General features: G+C 35.9%; 1 protein-coding gene across 2 annotated transcripts in view; it reads left to right on the top strand.

Moving 5' to 3' along the window:
• Window positions 1-24,251, top strand: part of elg1 (enhanced level of genomic instability 1) — a 260,212-nt gene that overhangs the window by 199,313 nt on the left and 36,648 nt on the right. For both annotated transcript variants that reach the window (XM_067121580.1, XM_067121590.1), the window contains exons 13-15: window positions 550-721; window positions 2,705-2,790; window positions 21,861-22,038. In XM_067121580.1, coding sequence (XP_066977681.1) covers window positions 550-721; window positions 2,705-2,790; window positions 21,861-22,038 — 436 coding nt within the window. The remainder of the gene's footprint in view (window positions 1-549; window positions 722-2,704; window positions 2,791-21,860; window positions 22,039-24,251) is intronic.

Raw genomic sequence — 24,251 nt, 5'->3', positions numbered from 1 at the left:
CTATAGAACTTTGCATACAAATCTTTAATAATTTTAAGTGCGTGTCCTCCTTTCTTCTCACTTTTCGGATGGAAATTGACACAGTTAAACAAGTATTCTCACCTTGTATCACAGTTGGGTTGGCTGGCATATATAGTGAGACTTCTTCTTTGAAGTCTCATTAAGTTGTTGAACCTGGGTGCAGTTCTCATAGAATAGAGCTAGTTATGATTTAGCAGTTTAATATAAAAAACTTGTAAAGACATGTTTGTAGAGTAAAATTTTTCCACTCATCTAATTGAATTACATATTTAGAATATGGTGATTATTCATCCTCAGAAATTAGTATTGGACGTAAGCTTTAGCATGAGAGTTACTCTCATGAAGTGTTAGAAAAGCATTAAAAAATATAGTATGCATATTTGCTGACAATATTTTATATTGTTACTGGACATAAATGGTAGAGTCTGCATGTGAAATTTTGTAGAGCTTGCAGTCTCAGTTATTGAAGTTTTTGTATCATCATCATCATAAATGATTAATAAGCCCTTCTCTGGTTTTCTCTTGGAGGTGTTGGAGGTAAATGCATCTTCAAAGCGACCTGGAAAACACGTTATGAGTCAGTTAGCAGAAGCAACTCAGTCACACTCTGTTTCCAGTTCATCAAATCAGCCTGCTAATGCAATAGCAGCTATGTTTGCAGCAAAGAGCGGTTCGTCATCAAAGAAGGTAAAGAACAAAGGTAAGGTCTTATTTCTTGTGTTTCATGGAATTGATAGATTTTGTGTTTTTATTAATTGTAATCACTTGACTGTGCTCAAGGCAAACTATCACATTTGACCAGCTACTTGAAGTAGTAGCTACATGAGACAAAACTTTCCTTCTGGATTAATGTTCCTTGTCTCCCTTCTGAAATTTTATTGGTTCTTCCCATTGTGAAGTTAGACATATAATGAGTTCTTTCCACCTACTTTTGTTTGCACTGGTCTGCCTGAATTGCCATTTACTCGAGATGTTTGTCTATGGCCTTCCTCCATGATTTTCTGAAATTCCCTTCTAGCCTTTCGTATTTTTCTGACCAACTGCCTCATTTCCTATTTGTTCCAAGAGATTGTGTATGTCCTTTCTCCCTGATTTTCTTGAACTCCTTGTAGGCTTCATCCAGATAATTCCATATTTATACTTTCTTACTAAATACTACTTTCTCTTTTTCATCACATGCTCAAACCATCTTGGTTGTGGAGACCAATCTCATTTTCAGGCTTAGGCACTATATAACTCAACAATCTCATCAGGAATTTGATCTTTTCAATGCAATCTAGCAGTGAATCTTAGCATTTTTTGTATACACCTTTCCGAAATGAGATCCTTATTCTGTGAAAATTGCCATTTCTTTTTTGTATAATTACAGGCCTGTACTATTATTTTCAGTATTAATTGAGACAATTCAAATAGTTGCTGTTGCTTCTCTTTCTTACTACCCGTCTTGATACGACTTCACTATCCAGCTTTTCGCAAAGGGGTAAGATTCTGTGAACTCTTCCACAGCATAGTTCTCCTTCTCCTCACTGCTCTTCCTTTGCACTTTAGGCATTGAACATCTGCAATTTCATGTATTTTATACAGTCCTTAGAATCCTCTGGACATCTGTTGCTGTTGACTGATATATGGGTTTGTATTCAATCCTATACCTCTCCTGTAGCATCCATAGTGCCACTTTCCCAATGAGAGCTTTTCCTTTGCCTCCTTTTGTGTATCTGTATGTTTGGTTTTGTTTACATTGATTTTCAGTCATGTTTTCTCCTTTCCTCTTTAACACCTTTTGATTATTTCGGTAAAAACCACTGATTCTGCCGTAAACATGTTTCTGGGGCCTCTCTTCGTATTGTTCTTTGTAACTACATTATAGTCAGGAAATTGTTCTAGGTGTTGGTCTGTCATTTTCAGTGCAGATTGCCATTCACAAAGTTCACCATGCAGAATTTAGTTTTATTTATGATTTTTGTGATACTGTATTAGTTTATGAGTATATGATGTATTGCATACAATTTTGTTTGCTGTGTGTGGATATGGGGATTATACAGGAATTAAGAAGTTACAGTTGTAGATAGTACACAAGTGGATAATTAAGGTAATACTTTATATTGTAACGTAAACATTCAATCTATAATGATTTATTGTTCATGAATACAGAATCCATATACACGCAGTCCCTGGTTAACGGCAATCTGGTTTTACGGCGCTTGTCTAGCTACGAAAATCGGCAATTTTTGGGCACCAATTTCCACTTATCAGCGCTGATAATTGGGTATTAGCGCCAATGCATACCTAACAGAGGCGCCTATAACCAAAAATCGCTGATTTTCGGTTAGCGGCGATTTTCAGTTATCGTCACACCCTCAGAACAGAACTGCCAATCTCTGCTCCTGGTATACATCTCTGATATGCCAGCAGAATCATGGTATAAGTAATATCAGATCATTTAGACAGGAAGGGTTCTCACCACTTTCCTAATTAACATTACACACCTTTTTTGCAGGGGGAGGGCTGTTATAATACTTGTAACTGAATGTTGTTAGTATCATAACTGGACACTTCTGGTTATTGTATTTGGACATTTACTTACCTGCATAGAAATCTTTAGGATTTTATTGGCATGTAGTCTGTTGCATGACATGCACAGCATTTTATGACACATTTTATATAGTTCTGAGTTCTTTTTCAGCTTTTGCAAGTAAGGAAGAAGTATCACAAGGATGTAACAGAGATGTGGAGAAAAAGAAAGGATTATCAGTGGTCTTATTTGAGGATGTAAGTATGAATTAATTATGACTCTTCAGCAGATTTATCCTTACAGTTGACCCCCCTCATTCGTGGGGGAATACATACCACAGCCACCCTCGAATAACTAAAATCTGTGAATACTTAAAACCCCTTCTAAAAATGCTTATAACTGCCTACATTGAAAGTTCAAATACCAAATGTATACTTAAAGTATCATCCTACATCAAATATACCTTAAACTATTATCCTATTACTGTAGTATTAATCTTTGTTCAAAGTCATCTTAAACATTTTTACCCTTAAAAATATATATGAATGTACTTCAAACTCTTCCAGCCAATAACAGAGAGAGAGAGAGAGAGAGATGAACTGAGTTGCTGACGTCAGTCAAACAATTAAAATGTCAATAATACAGTATACTGTATATTATGTATATCTTTCTATCAACCACTCTCCCTTTCTATGTATCTATCCATCTCACCTTTGGCGTGAGAGAGAGAGAGAAAGACCACTGAGTGGGCAACAAATATTTGACCAAGAGTGGGCAACACTCTCTACTCTTCACAGTCAGTATGTCAAGACCTTTGACAGGTTACACCCTCCCCCCTCGCTCCAAAGCTTTCGGACAAGACTGGGGAAAAAGATGAGGGAACAAATTTATTGAACTAAAATCTTAACTAATTCACTATATATTATCTTTAATGAATTGATATTTTGCTGGTTTACATTAATATTAATACAGTCATCCCTCACTATATTGCAGTTCATTCATCGTGGTCTCACTGCATCTCGGATTTTTTAATATATATCTAAAATGGTATCGTGGATTTTTCGCTATATCGCAGGATTTTGTGGTATTTATTATTTTTATTTTTGTAGTAAAATTTTTATTTTCTTGACTAAATACATTTTTTATGATAAAAAAAAATCGATCTACTAATTTTCAAATATTAATGTTATTGTAAACAGCAAAAACACACACACACACACACACACACACACATATATATATATATATATATATATATATATATATATATATATATATATATATATATATGAAATGCTAAATTAAAATCCCACAGAATCACAAAGCAGCTTACCAATGTACATAAACACTCCAGTTCAATCTCTCTCTCTCTCTCTCATTATGCATGTCTTTTAATGAAAAACCAGCAAAATTTTCATAAAACTTTATTCCACTTACAGAATAAACTATACTGATCTATTATCATCGTAATATATATATAAAAAAACCATTGTCCTGACATCTGTAACTGTTTTTACTGTAGGTATGTGTTGCCATATTTTTTCTTTCTCTGATTTACTGAACCGTGCTTCATTACAAGTTTAGTAGTTGACTCTATGATTATCACATATAACAGTACACAAGAGAATATTTATCAGTGTTGATGTTTCATCTCTAATCACCGTAAAAATATTTAAAATCTGAATTTCATATGTAAACAACTCAAGGTTGTGTGTACTTTCTCATCCCCAGCTTGTCAAGTCAAGACTTAGTCTCGTCCCAAGCTGCTGTGCTGAGACTTTGTTTATATGTAGTAAACTCCAGTTCTCTCTCTCTCTCTCTCTCTCTCTCTCTCTCTCTCTCTCTCTCTCTCTCTCTCTCTCGTAATGAAATATGAATTACTGTATCATAATAATTCCATTAATAAATCTGTTTCTTTTAGCAACTAAAAAATTATCTTCCTAATTCTTGCGGTAGTAGTGAGCAGCTTCAGTCAGCTGATTCTCAGAACGTAGATATTACAAATGTGGGACGATTGGGTTTTTTTATGCATATTACGATGATAATAGATCAAAATAATAATATAGTTTACTAAACGGATCATGTAAGTGAAATAACTTATTAAATGTGTTTACATTAATATTAGTACTTGAAAATTAGTAAATCATTGTAACATGTACACATACACAAGAGAATTTTTATCACTGTTGATGCTCTGTTCCATGAACTATTACAGAGGTTTAACAGGATAGAAAGTGTTCAAGTGCATAAGAAGTGTTTACACATTGTGGGAAAGGTTAATAACAGTGTGGGAAAGGTTTATAAGTGTGTGGGGAGGGTTTATAAAGCCTTAAAATATATACGTATAGAGTAAATAATAAAATGAAAATAAGATCGCTACTTCGCAGATTTTCGCCTATCGCAGGAGGTTCTGGAACCTAACCCCATGATAGACGAGGAATGACTGTATTTGAAAATTAGTCAATCATTTATTTATCATAAAAAACAAATAAACATCCATATTACATATGCATAAAAATTCTCTCATCTCAGTAAGAGAGAGAGAATTATTATTTTTATTATTACATCTTATTAAACTTAATATTAATATTTGAAAATTAGTACTATAAATCATTATTTTATCATAAAATGTATATATAGGTACAGTATTTAGTCACAAAAATCATATGAAATTACAGAATATTGCCCTACAAAAAAATCCGTGAATAGGTGGTCAGCAAGTCATGAGTCCACGAATAGCAGAGGTCGACTATTTTTTAAAATTGAGACTTAATACAACAGAACATGGAATAGAAATTAGCAACATGTACAATAATTTCTTGATTGCATTAAATTTGTTTCATGCAAAACCCCTTTTCAAGTTCATTTACATATATTACTAAACCATTAATCATAAAATTGCATTTAATTGTACAATATACATAAAGGTGCGTGAAAGCAAGCATTTAAAAGAAAGATTCCAATGCACATGCCTAGCAAACTCTCCAGTCCTTGCCGAAAGCAAATGTTCTGCCATTCTCTTTTAAGTTGTTTTGTCTTGTCAGCATTTCTGCCATGTTTCATGATATGCCATTAAGCATATATCATTTTGATGGGATTTCATTGTTTTCATAATTTTTATGATTTTAATTGTTTGTTAGTTTTTTTTATATATTAGCCTTTGGTTGACAACTAATGTGCTGCTCTGAATAGTCTAGTGCTCTTTTCAGTTTCCTTAAAAATCAAATTTTAGTATTGGAACAATTTTCAGACTTAACAAATGTTTTTTTCAAGATCTATTCTCTCTTCTTTATGTAAACCTAGTTATGAATTTTGCTTGCCCAGTTTATTGGGCTAAAATAATAACTTTCTAACCCATTCTTATCTGACTTCATTGCTTGCGAGGTAATATTTTCTTGGTGACATTTGTTCATGTTAGCCCTGCCACTTTAACCAGGCGGGTAGTGCCATCAGTGCACCTCATGCAATGCACTGTAGGATTTACTTTTTTTTTTTTTTTTTTTTTTTATTTTTTTTTTTTTCCTCAGCTTCTAGCTGCAAACCTTTCAGTCCTTTACTGTTCTTCCTTTCATATTCTTTTATAACTTTCTTTCCACCTTCTAACAGTTGTGCCTTTAGCGCCTTTAAAATCTTTTTACTTTTTCATTTTCCTTTCATTGTCTTCGTTTATTTTTCAAACATATCCATCGCCTCATTTTCACTGTCTTGAATGTTGAGAAGGGATGACTTTACTTGGATTGTTGTTTATCTTCAAAGCCAATTGTGGGAGCTATGGTGGCTTCACCAACCAACCACCTGGGGTGGGATAAAGAGTAGACATTTTGGAGTTAGCTCTCACTAGTGTCATTGATGGAGGGATGGACTACATGAAAGGTTAATGGTTTCTCTTTGTCATTTCCAGACAGTCACCTTTCATTTACTAGTACAAAAAAAAATCCCTTTTTGTATAGATACTTGTACCCCTGGATCTTGACCTCTTGATACTGTTGATGCCCTCAAGCACAACAATGGACTCTCCCAAGACACAGGTCTTACCTTCACTGGGACACCAGGGTGGACAAAATACTGTTGGTAATGCAGGATTAAGAGTGCTTTTATGCACAAATATGTTGACTTTTCTTGATAACAAGGATTACATGGAGATGTATCTGTTAAGTTCAAAGGATAAGGTTAATAGCATCATCTGACAAATGCAGCTTTGACTGCTATGTTATTATCAAGAATCATGAATTTGCTGAAGAATATAAAGACTATTTCAATAGACATTCTGTCAGTGGCTTCACTTTTAAGAACGAGAGTGTTCAATATAGAAAATCTTAAAGAGGACCAATGACTTTTTTCCTCAAGAGGCAAAGGAGGTATCAATGAAGAGGGAAGCAACACCCCCGGTTTAGTTTGTTGCTACTTATAAGGAAAGGGCAACAAACTACATAAAGGCCACTTAACTTTTAGAAAAGAAGATCAGTTCCATCTCAAAAGATAAAGTTGAAAGATGAGAAAAACTTCTTTATCCAAGCAGGCAATGGAACTCAAGCAAATGCTGCTTAGCAACTTTAAAGCCCCTCAAAATGGCAATCTTGATAAAGTTTCCCCTCATAAAACTTTTCCTCTGCAACAGAAATTATTCTCCAAAATCCCAAACTTGCTCATGAAAGCTAGAAGATATTGTTGAAAAATCCAAAGTGGAGCACATCAGTATAAAAAATGCCAAAGACAGATAATGGAGGCAATTAAAAACCCAAGTACTTCCTATTCTTCTGTAAAATCAAACGTGGAAACTGATATAAGGAGATCCAAACCCGCTCTGCAGAATATCAAATTTTTACTGAAAATAAAGTGAATTGTGAAATGCCGCTGTAGCAAAATCCATTCTTTCAACTCATGATTAGTCTAACAACAAAGAAAAGGTAAAATCTACAAATCTATCTTCAGTATGTCTGCTCCTGGGAACAGAGACTCAATACAAACAGCAAACTTGAAGGAGAATGAAGAAGCTACATCAAGAAATCAGGAAGAAGGAAGAAACAACAGACTGAAGATGCATGCGCTAGCAAGGCAGTAAATAAGAATGCTCCCTCAAAACAAACACAAGCCATAGCAAAGGAAAGCAGAACTACTAAGAAGTATTTTTCAAATAATCAATCCTCAGAAACTACATTCGTTGGTCAGCGAAGATGGTTTTTGTTTACCTGAAGGAAATAAAAGTGCACATGCCCAACTTCACCTGAAAAAAACTGAGGCTTGAAAATAAGGAACACTTCTCCATTGAAGAGAAAGAGCACAAATGAATTGAGTAGATCATCGGAAACTTTAAGGAAATCCAGATGTGATCAGTCAATATCCCAAGGCAGACAGATGGACTTAGAAGTCCCAAATTCCATTGTTCTAGAGAAACCTCGTCTTTCTACTTTGTATCATAGGTTATCCAATTTGTCTGGGTTAACTTCCCAGTCAAACTGTAAGACTGAGGACTCAAATGTTCATCTTAATAATAGCAGATACCCTATAGTGGAACTGTAGAGGTCTTGGATATCGATCTGAGCAATTAAAGTCACTTATACACTATTGCAATCTTAGCATAATATGCCTTCAAGAAACAAAGCTAGGCACCAGTTAATATAGTCCAGGATTAAATTACTTTTTTTTTTTTTTTTTTCTATCTGATCCATTGGTGAAATAAGTAAAGTTGTAGCTGGGATTATAACCAAGAAATCTTAGTAGCACAAGTTGCACAACCCTGTTCCACTTGATACTGAATTGTAAGTTGTAGCTGTTCAGGTAGTCTGTAGTAAAAAGTTTAGTTTGTTCTATATATCTTGTCCCAGATGATGACTTCACCTTATCAGACTTGGAAATCTAGTTGATCAACTTCCTCCTCCTTTCCGAATGGGAGATTTTAATGCCCATAACTAAGGGATGAAACTTTTATCAATAGGAAAAGGCAGGACGATGGAAAGCCTTATTGACTACGAACCTCTCCTTTTTCAATGATGGCTCTCACACCTATTATGATGTTGCCAACAACAACTCATCTGCATTAGATTATTATTCGCTTTCCAGAAATGTACATTGACTACTTTTGGTCTGCTAATGAACGTCTTTGTGGGAGTGACCATTGGCCTATGAGACTAAAACCTGCAACTAATTCCCCATAATCTTCATTCCAAAGTGGACAATGAAAGAAGCTGATTGGACAGAGTTCACTGAAGAAATTAAAATTGATAAGAAGTTTTAATCATTGAAATCTTATATTTGGGCATACAATTACCTTAACCCTCTTATGCCCAGAGAAAATTAAGGTTTTTCAAATTACAGTAATAGTAATTGACGTGTATTGTTTCGGGAACACATCACTGGGATTTTAAATCTTCCATTCTTTTCTGTGCTCTTCATTATATTTTTGTTCCCTTGGGTTGAGGTAAAGGAAAATATCTGTAATTGTTGTGTTAATTAGGAGTTACACATGGCAAGTGAAATGGTGTCCAAAGATTTATTACTATTATTATTATTCAGAAGATGAACACTATACATATGGAACACAGGGGTCATTGTCTTGAAATTCAAGCTTCCAAAGAATATCGTACTCATTAGGAAGTAAGAGAAGGTAGAGGGAAATACAGAGTGAAGAGATCTCACTTATTAAAAAGAAAAAATAAATTAATAAATAGATAAAAAATGTATTGAAATGCAAGGAGAATAGCATTACGGTAGTAATGCATTGCATCATTACTTGAACTTTTGAAGTTACAATTGCACAACATCCTCAGGGAGACTTCGACAGTCCAACAATGTTAGGAATAAAGGACCTCTAGAACTGAGAAGTTCAACAGCAAGGCACTTTACTGCATATTGGTGTTTCTGTTCAGCGAATCTGGTTGCTCTGGGCAGGAAAAGGGGATCAGGGATCAATTATGAATATGAAAGGTTTCTATTAACCCTTAAACGCCTGTTGGACGTTTTAAACGTCGTCCAAAATTGTCTGTCGAATGCCGAGTGGACGTTGCAAAACGCCGACTGAAAATGTTTTTTTAAATATTCGCGGAAAAATAATTGTAGGCCTAGTTTGCGGAAGATTTCAAATCCCGCGCCGCAGATGCTGAGAGTTCACGGATCCAGCTGTTGTTTTGTTTCTGAGCGTCACCCAGACGCCGCATGCGCCGAATTTCCCCATCTCGCATCAGAGAGCATCAGAGCAGCACCTTGTGGGAGCGATATTTTGACGCAGACGTGTTTTGTTGAACTTTTGCGAGTGTTAGCGTATTCGTGCTGCAACAGAACGTTTGCAGAGATGTCACAAAGGCGTCAGGACCGTGAAAGGCGCATACTGCCTGTCGGAAGTGAGTGTGTGAGGGGAGTTTTAGACTGGGATGCTGGAGAAGGACCCAGCATCCAAAGTGAATTTTAACATTCGGTCAACTTTGACTCGACCGAAATGATCGAAAAACACATCCGTCAGCCATAATTATTACATTCGAGTAACAATCAATCATTTACCTTCATTTTGCAACAAACGGAAAGTCTCTAGCACAATATTTAGAATTTTGGTGAATTTTTGAAAAAAAAAAAAATTTTTCCTCCGCTCCGCACGCGCGAACTCCGCTGAAAATCCTGTCATTTCTTGCGTCAGCTTGCCATAATTTTTTCGCCGTTTCATATTATTCGTTACATAAAGTGTTATACATCAAAATGTGTGCAATTTCATGTAGAATACAACAAAAAATATATCATTCCTTTAGCTCTTCACAGTGTTTTAATATTTACATCGAAATCACGATAACTGACAAAATTTTAACATTCGGTCAACTTTGACTCGACCGAAATGATCGAAAAACGCATCCGTAAGCCATAATTATTACATTCGAGTAACAATCAATCATTTACCTTCATTTTTCAACAAACGGAAAGTCTCTAGCACAATATTTGGAATTTTGGTGAATTTTAAAAAAAAATTTCCTCCGCTCATGGCGAACTCTGCTGAAAAATCCTGTCATTTCTTGCGCCAGCTTGCCGTAAATTTTTCGCCATTTCATATTATTCGTTACATAAAGTGTTATACATCAAAATGTGCAATTTCATGTAGAATACAACAAAAATATATCATTCCTTTAGCTCTTCACAGTTTTTTAATATTTACATCGAAATCACGATAACTGACAAAATTTTAACATTCGGTCAACTTTGATTCGACCAAATGATCGAAAAACGCATCCGTTTTCATAATTATTACATTCGAGTAACAATCAATCATTTACCTTCATTTTGCAACAAACGGAAAGTCTCTAGCACATTATTTAGATTTTTGGTGAATTTTTGAAAAAAAAAAATTCCTTAAGCTCCAACGCTCTTTCAAATCCTAGCATTTCTTGCATCAGCTTGCCATAATTTTTTCGCCGTTTCATATTATTCGTTACATAAAGTGTTATACATCAAAATGTGCAAAATTTCATGTAGAATACAACAAAAATATGTCATTCCTTTATCTCTTCACAGTTTTTTAATATTTTCATAAAATCACGATAACTGACAAAATTTTAACATTCAGTCAACTTTGATTCGACCGAAATGATCGAAAAACGCATCCGTAAGCCATAATTATTACATTCGAGTAACAATCAATCATTTACCTTCATTTTGCAACAAACGGAAAGTCTCTAGCACAATATGTAGATTTTTGGTGAATTTAAAAAAAAAAAATTTTTCCTTCGATCCGCGCTCGCGGACTCCGCTGAAAATCCTGTCATTTCTTGCGTCAGCTTGCCGTAATTTTTTCGCCGTTTCATATTATTCGTTACATAAAGTGTTATACATCAAAATGTGTGCAATTTCATGTAGAATACAACAAAAAATATATCATTCCTTTAGCTCTTCACAGTTTTTTTATATTTACATCGAAATAACGATAAATAGAAAAAATCAACCTTCGGTCAACTTTAACTCGATCGAAATGGTTCAAAAATGCAATTGTAAGCTAAAAAAAACTTACAGCCTAGTAATATTCAATCAATTTCCTTCATTTTGGCACAATTGGAAAGTCTCTAGCACAATATTTTGATTTTTGGTGAACTATTGAAAAAAACTTTTTTTTACGTCCGCGCGTTACGAATTCATGCATCATTTTGGGATAATATTTTCTCTGTGTTGCTTTAATCGTTTTACAATCTGTTATATACCAAAATCATTGCAATTTAGTATACAATACAACTAAAAAAAAATTAACTCATTAGCTTCAACCGTTTTGTATACAATTATATACGAGTTTTTTTTTTCGCTGTCATATATTCCAATATTTATATATGATAATGATATTTTTTTTATTTCTGATGGTTGCATACTAAACTTCAGGCAATGAGAAAAAATGAGCAAAAATGAACTCTTAATCTTGAAAACTAAGCGCTGTGATTTTTTGAAAAAACTTTTTTTCCGCTTCAGCGCTACCTCTCGGAGGCCGCCGGCATACGGGAGACGTTTTTGAAAATAGGGCTTCGGCATTAAAGGGTTAAATTACAACTTATGAAAAAGTGAGAAACAAGAGGAAGTAAACAAACTTCTGAAAGAACGTGTCCACTGTACACGATTTTGTTAAAAGAAAAAATTCATTATTACTAAACTAAAGATGTCATGTGTAAAGCCAGATATCATAGTAAGGAAAACAGTAAATGTAGTTTTTGCAGAGTTTTCAAATACAGCAACAATCCTCTTGTGAAAAAGAACATACATCAACATTTTGCAATGTTCATAGAATTTATTAAGCAAAGTAATTTTATTTTGTGTGGTCTTCATTGGAACATTTATAATGCAGTGAAACTGCATTTTTGCTGATGTAAATTGTTTGGCTATGACAGTTCCCACACTTTCGAGGCATTTAGGATCACTCTCCATGATGTCATGACACTTTGTCGAAGCATATCTCACCACTCAGTTTACTCATAATTACAACTGTAGTTTTCCATCTGACTATGAGAATATTTGAACCAAAAAGTGTTCATCACTACCTCTTGGTTACTTTTCAAACTGTTTACAGTTAGTCAGTGAACTGTTTCATATCAGTCAGTGGGAATTTTTCTACCCCGTGCTGTGTACAGTACCTGTTGCACTGTGAATTCTTCATTTTTTTTTCCAAGAGTGCCCAAAGTAAAGAAATTATTAATATAAAAGGAGAATTTCTTTCCACAATATTCAGCTTCAGTGATATTTTGGTAATTCAGAACAGCTTTTCCCCCTAATCAGAATTCACTTGCATAGTAATTTAGATCCTTTTTGGCCTTTTCCCATGTAAAGATTACCAACATAGACATAACCCAAAGGAGAACAAGCAGCCCATGCTTTACAGCCCCATTGTATTGGCTTTCCACGGATGAAGTGTTGTGTAGGATGCCTTCCATAATATGGACTCACCAATAGAAATATTGGATGGTCCGAAGACTATGCCAAAAGAAAGTTTATGTTCAAAATGTCCATAAGTGGCTGTAGTTTCGCAAACTTATCCTCACTGCAGAACAGTGTGTTGTGTTATCGGCACAATGAGAGTACTTCATGATTTCTTCAGAGCGGTTTTGACAGAATGAGTTCTACATAAGCACATTTTGGGTATCGTTTCAGTTGACCAGTACAGTCTGCTTCTAGATACAGTGAGTTTGATATAAGCACAATTTGGGTATCGTTTCAGTTGACCAGTACAGTCTGCATCTAGATACAAAACATATCCAGAAATTAATAATATTCAAACGAGCCCCTTCATCTCATTGTATGGTAAAGGAAATTGGTGGTTACCAGACTGAGATGCACATTACAGTAGCACAACAAGATAATGGATCATGGTATATCATACTGGATATATCAGTAAAAATTGAAATGTCAATTTGAGGGTTTTCACCTCCGGATCAAGCACCGAATTGTTTTTTCAAATCAGGCGCCAAAAGGAATGCTAGGAGTTTAAGTGAGGGAGAAAGCTCATCACCAACACATGAATACATGTTTGTGCTTACAGTACACTTTACAATATTGTACTTTATACGGTCCTGCAGTTTATATTAAACTGTTCTGCGTCCTTTATGAGAGACGTCGCCGCTCTCATATCATCACATTTTCTAGCTCGCAGAGCAGTCATTTGGTCTCTAATAATTTTTATGCTTTTTTATGTTCTTTTTTTTACATTGATATTGATTTTTGTATAAAGATATTAGGATGATAAATGATATAGAATAAGAAAAGATCAAAGAATTTATTTTGCATTTTTATATCGTAAAGCTTATAAGCGTGAATCATAAAAGGGGAAAAATTATTCTTTTGAATGCCATTCCCTTAATGAATTGTTTCATTGTATTTTCCTTTGAGTCATACCATTTTAGTGCACTTGATATTGTGGGCAAACTTTCAATATATCCATCTAGAAACTGGATGGAAAATCTGTTTGTTATTGCGACAAGTTGCTCCATGACTTTGTCATAAAAAAAAAACAGCCAAAAAGAAAAAAAAAAAAAAAAAAAAAACTGCACTAGGTTTCCCTAATCCTGAACACTAAATTTCACACCTTTGGGTGAACCAAAGTAATGGGAACTCCCTGGGGTTTCCCTTATCCGGAACAAAAAGTTGTGGAATCTGCAGCAAAGAGTGAGAGAAGTAATTTTTGTGCTGATTATGGAAAAGGCATCGTTATTTCCTTTCATCGTAGTCATCATCAGTCGTTGCAGAGAATGATGATCACTAATCGTTATTTCCTTTCATCGTAGTCATTATCATTCTCTGCAATGATTAGTGATAATATTTCTTCAGGCAAAAGAATTTTATTTTGCTTTAGATCACTCATTATGGGGGATAAATGGGATCAAACAAAATGAAATCAGTTGTTTATCAATGAACTCCCGAAGTGGAGTGGGAGGTGGAGGTCGTTGTCCTCTTGTCGGACTGTCTTTCCCTTACAAAAAAGGTTGCCATTTACCACTAATTTAGCTCAGTGTCACCAACTGACGTTCCTACAATTTGTTTGAGAGGGAAGAGCATTTTGGACCAAATTCAGTAGCACACCATCCTTGAAAGATGTAGGATGAGTTACTCCGTTGAGGGCATTGTGATATGGGTTGCAGCCGACCGAGATATGCCGTCAGTGACATTTAACAGGTTAATAATAAGGCTTTTATCTTACTTTATGGGTACTGTTTGTTTATATATGACCGAATTGTTCTAAACAGTTATTTACCACCAAATTGATAAAAAATTTTTAATGAAAAATGAATATTATATTATCCTAAATGTTATTACTACTGTAATTAACTACCATTAAAATTTCTGAAAGGTTATCAAAAGATAAAGGTTGCTGTGAACGCAGCTATAATTCGATGTTTACATTTTGTCAGCTGGCCTCGCATGGATAAAAGCTGATTTAATTAATATGGAATTATTCCTCTCTCTCTCTCTCTCTCTCTCTCTCTCTCTCTCTCTCTCTCTCTCTCTCTCTCTCTCTCTAGGGTAATATGAGATGTATTTGAAATATTACTGTAAAGTATTTTTGGATGATAGTGCATATTGTTTAATATTTAAAATATTCACTAATTTTCATTTTATTTTCCAGTAAAAGCTGACTGGAAAATAAAATTAAAATAATTAGCAAATATTTTAAATTTTGTACAATATGCTCTCATCCAAAAACACTTGACAGTAATATCTTTTCAAAGACATCTTACATTACCTTGAGAGAGAGAGAGAGAGAGAGAGAGAGAGAGAGAGAGAGAGGAAAGAGGGTATACTCTTGTTATGCTCAGTCTGTGGCCCAACCTGGAGTAAGCTTAATAGATACATTACTACATTTTAAGTACACTGTAAATTATTTTTATCTTAAAAATCTGTATTTAGTCATGAACACAATATGAAAAAATACAGTAATTAGTGAATAAGCAGTGTTGCTCTATGAAAAAAAGTAAATTAGTGATAATTTTAATTGTTTTTACCAGTATATAAAGAAAACATGACAAATTCAATACAGGCATTCCCGGTTATCGGCAGGGGTTCCGTTCCCGACATAATGATGATAACCAATAATAACGCCAATCCCTGGTTATCGGCTCTGATAACCGGAAATCGGCGCATATCAGTGCCGAAAATCCAGTTATCGTTGTCACTAGAGAAGCCCCGTAAAACGGGATCGCCGATAACCGGGGACTGCCTGTACAGTACTGTGAGAGAAAATGACTGTGCTTATGTGTACAGGGGTAACTTGATTAGGTGTCAAACGTTCTGTAGGACAGGTTTATTTCAATTGTATTAAAGATTTATTTAATTTTCATTAAACATTTTATACTGTAGATATTTTTTGTGTTTACATATAATATTAATATTTTAAAGTTAGTAAATCATTGTTATAAGCATTTTAGGTGGTGTATATACATAAGAGTAACAGTTGTAAAAGGGTACTAATCTAAGATGACTTAGGATGTTTTGAGATGTTGGTTTAGTGTGTATTTTTGTTTGAATTGATATTAAATTGCTTTATATATACCTTAAATTTAAGGTATATTTTTGTTTGAACTGCTAAAGTAGGCAGTGATCTTTTAAAATAGACAGTTATAAGTGTTTTAGTTTAAGGGGTACAAGGTATTTGGCGTTATAAGTGTTTTTAGAAGAGATTTTGCATTTCTGCAGACTTTGCATTTCCGCGGTGGGTTCTGAAACCTATCCCTGCGAAAAAGTTGGGGAGCACTGGATTTTAAGGAGAGAGACTATGAACTGTTACCGAAGGTATAAAAATAGTGGCTCTGTAGCCCCTGTAAAATCAATCATAAGTGGGCCCAAGCAAAACAGTGGCACTACTATAAACAAGCAAAAAGAGACTCGTGGATGCAATATGTTAATGGAATAAATTCTAAAACTTCTGTAAGAGATATGGAAAAAGATAAAAAAAAATCAGTGGCAAATTTGTACCTTCCCCTTTACCATCATCATTAAAAATAAATGACAAATTAATCATGGACCCAGATGATTGGGTCAATAGGCTTAAGGAACATTTTTCAGTGATCTCAAAAGCCAAGTACTGTCTATCAAATTTAAGGTCATAGATTCTGAATTAGAAATTCAGTTGCAACTTTCTGGCAGTTTAGAAGAGTACAATGCCACTTTCACAATGATTGAGCTACAGCATGCCCTGTCTACCACAAAAGAAACTGTCCCAGGAGAAGATAACATCATTTATAGTATGATAAAACATGTTCCTGATAAAGTGAAGGTATTTTTGTTAAGAGATTTTTAACAAAATATGGGAAACAGGAATCATTCCCAATAGCTAGAAAATTGCGCTTATAATTCCAAGCTGTAAGTCAAGAGGGTAGGGATAGTCTGCAGCCAATTACAGACCAATATCCCTAACAAGTTGCCGATGTAAACTCATGGCGGAAATGAAAAATTGTCATCTGATGTGGTTTCTGAAAAAAAAAAAACTGCATATCTGAAAATCATTTTGGCTTTAGAAAGAACAGAAGCACTGTAGACCCCTTTCTTTGTCTCTCAGATCAGATACAGCAAAGATTTGCAGAGAAAAAGCAATTAATTGGTATATATTTTTTTATATGGATAAGGCATACAACCCCACTTGTTGGTTTGACATTATTCAACAACCTGATGAATTACATGTAAAAGTCAACATGTTAAAATTTATCAAGGCTTTACTAACAGCAAGATATCTGGAGTTAAAATTTGAAATATATCATCTTTATACAAGCAATATGAGGGGTTACCTTAAGGAAGTGTATGTATTGCCGCGAGTTTTTCTGTGGCAATTAACAGGATCATAGAAGCAATCTCTGCTCCTGTCAGGAGTTCACTTTTTGATGATTTGCATCTACTGAACTGCTCTTGATCCACAGATTGTAAGTAGGCATATTCAAAGGGCCATTGATTCAGTCACCAATTGGGCTTCTGAAAATAGTTTCAAGTTTTCTGATTCCAGAACTATAGCAGTTTGTTTCAGGAAAAGAAGAACCCAAAAGGTGCCAACTATTCTAGACGTTGAACAGTAGCATCTCCCCATTTGAAGATGAAATTTCCAAGGCTGATACTGGACTGGAAACTAACTTGGGCTTCACATATAAGCTCTTTAAAGGATAAAGCTAGAACGTCATAAGATGTCTTAAAAGTTGTGTCTAGTATTTTTGGGGAGCAGATAAAAAAAATTTTTAAAACTATATACTGGAATGCATTATGTAAATCTAGAATAGACTATGTCTGTCAAATTTACTCGAGCGCTTGTGAAATGAAACTCTAATGTCATCCATAACATAGGAGCCTTCAGAACTTCTGTTGAAAGCATATCTGTAGATACTGATTAGCTCCCACTAGATCTAAGAAGAGAACTTACACTCCTGTAAATAAATAGATTGAAAAATTCATCTAATAACCGTACTAAATACATACTTGGGGAATGTAACTCAAATAAATTCAACATCCACAACTTGAGTAAACCCCTCCAAGTTCCTATCTATGAAGAGATGGATGAAAATTCTTTAAAATTACAAAGGATTATGAGAATAGATATCCAGAGATTCCAGCATGGATGATTCAAGGGCCAAAAATCTTCCCAAAAGTATGAAGTTAGAAAAATCAAAAGTTGTAAAATCCTTATTTTTAGCTCTTGACAAGAGTGCTCTCTCTCTCTCTCTCTCTCTCTCTCTCTCTCTCTCTCTGTGAGTGCCACTCGGTGTCATGATGTAGTAACCTTTGGCGCCAAGGCTTTTGAGTTTCCAGATGCTATGTCTTTGGATCACATTTACAAGAATGTGATGCTGTTAATAGCTGGTTGCAGCTCCAGTTGAAGGTATTTACAAGAATTTGGTGCTATTAATAGCTGGTTGCAGCTCCAGTTGAAGGTGTGGCTCGCCACTGAACATAAGTCATCGTCTGCTTCTCCTAGATCATCCTTGTATTTTATTGTATCCTGGGATGCTCTTCTCAGGCTTGTCTCTCCTCATTTGTTGTGAAGTCAATTGCCACTGATGCCCCCAGTTTGTTCAGACCTCTTTTTGCCAGATGATCAGCTTTGGAGATGAACATAGCGTCTTGTTACTGCTAGTTTCTTGCTGTCTTCCAGCTCTCCCTATGCTGAGTATATTGCCAGTGGTTGGCTGTCCTCAAAAGTTACACTCACTGTATGTCTAGGTCCCATGGCTACTGACCTCTTTTGGGAGAACTTGCTTCAAGCCTTGGGAGAGAAGTTGACTTCACCTGCCACCAAGGCCACCATCCTTAATTTAGGGACTGAAGCCACCTCTCTTTGTTGTCTACACTTGCTGCTTCCCATCTCAAGTCACCTCACTGCCATCATTTTTCCAGTCTGCGCCAATGATCTGTGATGCCATACTAAAAGCAGACCTCATTTTTGCCACAGAGGCTTCACCCTTCTCTCCACTTCAGCATCTTTCTGATCCTTAGCTGCAGTTCTTAATCCAGGAGACCCAGGGAACTCTTCTTTCAAGTCTCCTGCCAAGGGTGGTCACAGATGAAGTCCTTCTCCAGGTTAAGAGCTGTCTGTAGGAGAACTGGAAGGCCTGAGAGTCCACTAATATGGCATCCATGGTGTTGGAGGTTCTCCATTTCAGTTACTGGTTGCCATTCTCAGTTTGAGTTGTCTGCCACTGCTCATTTGATTATGTTGGGCTTCTACTCTCCATTCCAGCAAAGAGACGAGGCCTTGAGGATGCTCAAGAGTGCCATCAAGATTCCTTGTGACTTGCAGGATTTCTGCCTTCGTCTCATCCTTGTTTCAAAGTCTATGGGAGGATTGAGACCAATCATCACCCTCAACCCACTCAACAAATGTCTTCACTTGATTATGGAGATTGTGGACTCTGTCTAGAGGACTGTTCATAGAGGGGACTAACTGAGGAAAGCATATCTGTCCAGAGGACTGTTCATAGAGGGGACTAACTGAGGAAAGCATATTTCCAGGTCCCCATTAACCTGCTTTCCAGTTCAGGACCCTTTGTTTTGCCCCTCAGATCTTTACTACGAGTCTTCATTGCTGCCTGAGGGATTGGTTGTTTCTTGCTTCTTCATAGAAGTGGTAGTCACCTGCAGTTTCTTCTGAATTGGTGTTGGGTCTTAGGTACGCAGGTCAACCTGGAGAAGTCAGACGTGTCGCCATCCAACCACTGGAATAAACCTAGGGATGGTTTTAGACAATTGTAGAATTGGCCTGTCCTTGTGTAGACAGTGTGGAGCATCTCCTCAAAACCATTGATTAGCTCATCATTCAACCTTGTCACACAACCAAGTTTTGGCTGGTATTTATCAGCCAATGTACTGTAGTATTTGCTCCTTAAGGTTTCCAGCTGGCTTCCTGTTGGAAGATGGCATCATTGTCTCCAATCATCAGGATCCTGACTTTGCACTCCATTTTTCACAACTTTCATTGGTAAAGGGATTGCTAGAACCTCTTTAGGGAGTTCCTCTAGTACCTTTGGACCTGGATCTCCTAATTTTTTTGGACATTGACTTCTTGATGGGGACCCTATCTGTCAGTCTCGGATCTAGGGTTCAGAAAAGAGAGCTGTTTGTGTATCAGCTTCCTATAGCTTTAGGCAGTCTTCTTAGGCCTCCAAGAATATATAACTAGCATGTCCACAAGGGTTGTTCTGCAGCAGTCTTGACTGGCAACATCGCTGTCCCCTACCTTTGGAGTCCAGGGTGAATAAGGTTGAAGGCACTGTCTGCTAGGTGTAAAGATCTTTGATTGGGTGGGAAGGCACATGATGTTACCAGTGTGCCTTGATCCTTTTGTGGTCTGTAGCTTAGTTCTGGATGCTCATATTCTTCCATTGGAGTTGTCCCTAAAGTGAGATATTTGCAAGTCAAATGTGTAGAACCTCCATGTTGGATCTGTTTGCCACATTGTTGAATGCCAGTCTTCATCCCTGCTGCTCTGTTTGTCAGGCTCAGTGACTTAGTCTTGGGACACCATCTTCATGGGATGTCATCTTCAGGCATTGGTCAGCCCAGATGCTTGTGTATTCTCTCTGTTTGGTCACTTGAGACAGGTGCTGGCAAAAGTTTGGGCTTCAGTTAACTTTCATATCTTAATGGCTCATGTTTGTCATCACCAGGAGTGGTTCCCAGACCTTCTGGGACTCTGGATTTTCACAGGTCTCTTTCTCCATTAGGTATGTCCCCTTATGCAGCCTTTTTTCCACAGGTTTCTTCCTCATCCTCAGTCACTGTTCCTCATGTGTAATGGTTATCAAACATGACTTAGGGAGAGGAGCATTTTGGAGGATGCCTTTAAGACCACATGCTTGCTCACTTTGGCCCCTATAATGTTTGTCAGCTTGCTCCATGGCCTTTCAGGGTAGATCTGCCACTCCAGTCACTGGTCTTCTGTTGATATCTTTGTTTATCCCACATTTCATAACCAAGACTCAGTCTTCTAGCAAGGATGGTTGTCTCTGTGGCTTGTTTTATAGTACTGTCCTGCATTCTTCCACTCAGAATAGTCTTTGGTGTTTTTGATGTTAGATTACATTTTCTTGTAGAGACTTAGAGGAGGTCTGCTCTCATCAAATTAGAATTGCCCCTTCATTCAACATGATAAAATATCCTTTAATAAGATTTTCTCAGGGGTTTGTGAAGCTTTTACCCTTGATAGGCAAACAGTATCTTCCCTTCTTGCAGTAGCAGGCTAGATGATTTAAAGGTAAAGATGGAAGGGAAAGTACTCCTCATTTTTTCCCTTCCTGGGTCTCAGTTGGGGGATGCTTCACCTCTGGCAGGCAGCCATTTTCAAGGATTGAACCCTTAACTAGAGATCTGTCTTCCCTCAGAGGGGAAAAGTTTTGAGAGGAAAGCTGGTGTTGCTAGCTGGCAAGATTGGAGCCTTGGTACTATTGGTATGTTGATAAAATCTGATAGCAAAAATTCTGAGGACCCTATCTAAGGCAAGGAGATTGGTTGGTTTGCTAGAGATAGCCTTGGTGTTGAGCAGTCACACCATAGTGAACACATTAGAGTACTCAGTCTTCCAAAAAAGTTCTGCCCTTAGAAGTTTTTCAGACCTCTGGAGTGTAACTACTAAGTTAAAGCTAAATATCTTTTTATTTATGCATGATATAAGGGAAAGGTAATGTTAACAAATGCAGAAGCATGAAACTACAGTGCTTCTCATTATGGCTATTGAGAGCCAATTAACAGTGGTATGAATTGTTAAAAAATGTGCTAAAAGGAATGTGAAGTCAAGAAGGCCTCTGTATTTTTAGGAATTTTACACTATCAAGTATGTATGATACCCATTTATGCTTTGGTTTTCCAAAATGACCTTTTTTGTAATTAAACTCATTTTTCATGTTTCTTGCAGATAGATATTGTCTTTGAAGAGTCAGATGAAGGTTTTCTCTCCACTGTGAATAACTTTATGATAGCTACAAAGAGACCGATTATCCTTACTATAAGTTACCCATCTCACAGTGCACTGAGTAAAATTAAAAGCAGTTATGAGAGGCTCGACTTTGAACCGCCACCAGAGGACCTTATAGGTATGTTACTGAATATTTTTTATTCATATTTTATTTTTTATTTATTACTTTTCTCTATATTTGCTCTCCATGTTTGTAGATGTCATTATGGGTCTGTCACTGAATAGCTGGGTGTCTTAATATCATTGTTATTCACTGCTCACACTGACATTAGAACTGTTTGTATATAACTCAGAATGTGTACAATAATATCACAGTGACAAAGCTGTAGCAAACTGTGTTGTAAACCTGGTGAATGAAATTGCTGTCTCTTTTAAGAAATGTTTTAAAATGCAGGCAAAAACAATATCATCAGACATGTTTTTAGTGAGACAGAGAGTGTCTCAAGAAGAAAGCAGTAGAAAGAAACAGAAAAGAGAAACAACCCAAGAAACAGAGTTGCCTGCCATTTTTATGTAGGCAGACCCCTTCTGAGCAGTAACGTACATATACTGTACGTATATAATTTATATACAGTATACAGTAAACCCCTGTATTTGTGGGGGACGCGTACCACACACACACACACACACACACACCCTGCGAATAGCTAAAACGTGCAAATACTTAAAAACACTTAGAACTGCCTATTTTGATAGTTAAAACAAAAAAAAAAAACTAAAAATGCTTATACAGGTATTATCCTACTTATGATGGGGTTAGGTTCCAAAAAAACCATTGTTCGTTGGAAAAAATGTATCTCGAATATAGCCTAGCCTACACTAGGGTATTCAGTACCATGTATACATACATGGTAGCCTACCCTACACTATAAAGTATACTCTATACATACACAGTATAGTAATTATTAATATCAGCTAAATGGAGGTTCATGCAGAATGGCTTATGATAATTCAGTACATTATACTGTACTCTATATTCACTTATTGTATTATACAAACATCAACATAACGAATATGTATCTTTTCCGTGGATCTTTTAAAATGCTATGCCTTAATTCACTGTATCCAGTAGTATTTTATATATTCTTATATTGCTTTTGTATTATAAATTGTGATCATAGCGATCAATGTTTTGGTTTGGAAATCGATTACGCGGTAAGTTTATTTCACTTTATTTAACTCAGTTCAGAGCGCTTTTCATGTGTGTAGTTATCGTAAATGAATCTCTAGATACATTATGTATATGGGAGAAGGTTATTTTTTGTTATACGAAGTGTTTTCAAGTTGAAATATAACTTAAATACGTCTCGTGAAATCAACTTGGCAATTTTTTTCGCTAATAGATGACGTTGGCTGTTTGGGGGCATTTGCTTTGTGTAAAAAATCAAGATTCCGTTCGCTATTTTCACTTGATTTCATCATAATACGAGCTTTACGTATTCATCGTTTATTGGTGTAAAAATAGTAATGTGTTTTTCATGCCCAGTAGTTTGAATTAAAATATCCAATTTTAATTACGGTTGAGTTTCATCCATGTTGCCGATGCACGATAATTTATAGTCATCAGCAGCTTGAACATTGTTTTCTCAGCTTCAGCTACAACTTGCAGCTTAAATTTAACCGTATATTTCCTTGCCGATCTTTTATCCATACTGAATAAGGGTATAAAGTAAAAATATGTCCTATTCTACTTAACTTCATTTGTACTATAACTACGGTAATTGTGTATTACCATACGATGGTTGAAATACAAGCAAAATGGCTTTTGTGATCTGATTTGGTGATAAGCAAAACAACAGTTTTTCGGTCGGTTGTTTATGGCTGTACGCATTGATGCAAGAGTTTAATGTTACTGACAGTACTTTTGTCATTCTCTTTTACTTTTCAACTAGAAGATGGGACAAAGAGATGAAGAAAAAGAACTTGGTCTATTGTAATTTGGTCTCTCGCTGCCTGATTGTACGCTGTTGCCTGCACCCGCACAAAATTTAAAAGTATTTTATAAAAATTCTGTCATATCAGTATTAATTGCTTACCCCATTGCAAAATCAAATTATCATAAGGCACATTATCGTAACTCGAGCACTACCTGAGTATTTTAATAATTTTATCAGAAAAAATGCATTTAGTCTTAAAAATGAGATGAAAATACAGTAATTAGTGAATATTTCTCAGTGAAAAATACCATGAACAGGCGAATTTTCAGTAAATAATGTGTATATATGTTCCATAGAGAAATCCGCGAACAGGTGAGTCTGCGAATCATGAGACTGTGGATATGGGGGGTTTACTGTATATATCAGTAGACCCTGGTATTTGTGGGGGTTAGGG

The sequence above is a fragment of the Macrobrachium rosenbergii genome, chromosome 2 (assembly GCF_040412425.1).
Source record: "Macrobrachium rosenbergii isolate ZJJX-2024 chromosome 2, ASM4041242v1, whole genome shotgun sequence".
NCBI classification, from domain to species: domain Eukaryota; kingdom Metazoa; phylum Arthropoda; class Malacostraca; order Decapoda; family Palaemonidae; genus Macrobrachium; species Macrobrachium rosenbergii.
Note: the sequence above shows the minus strand (reverse complement) of the source record. Positions and strands in the feature narration are given on the sequence as shown.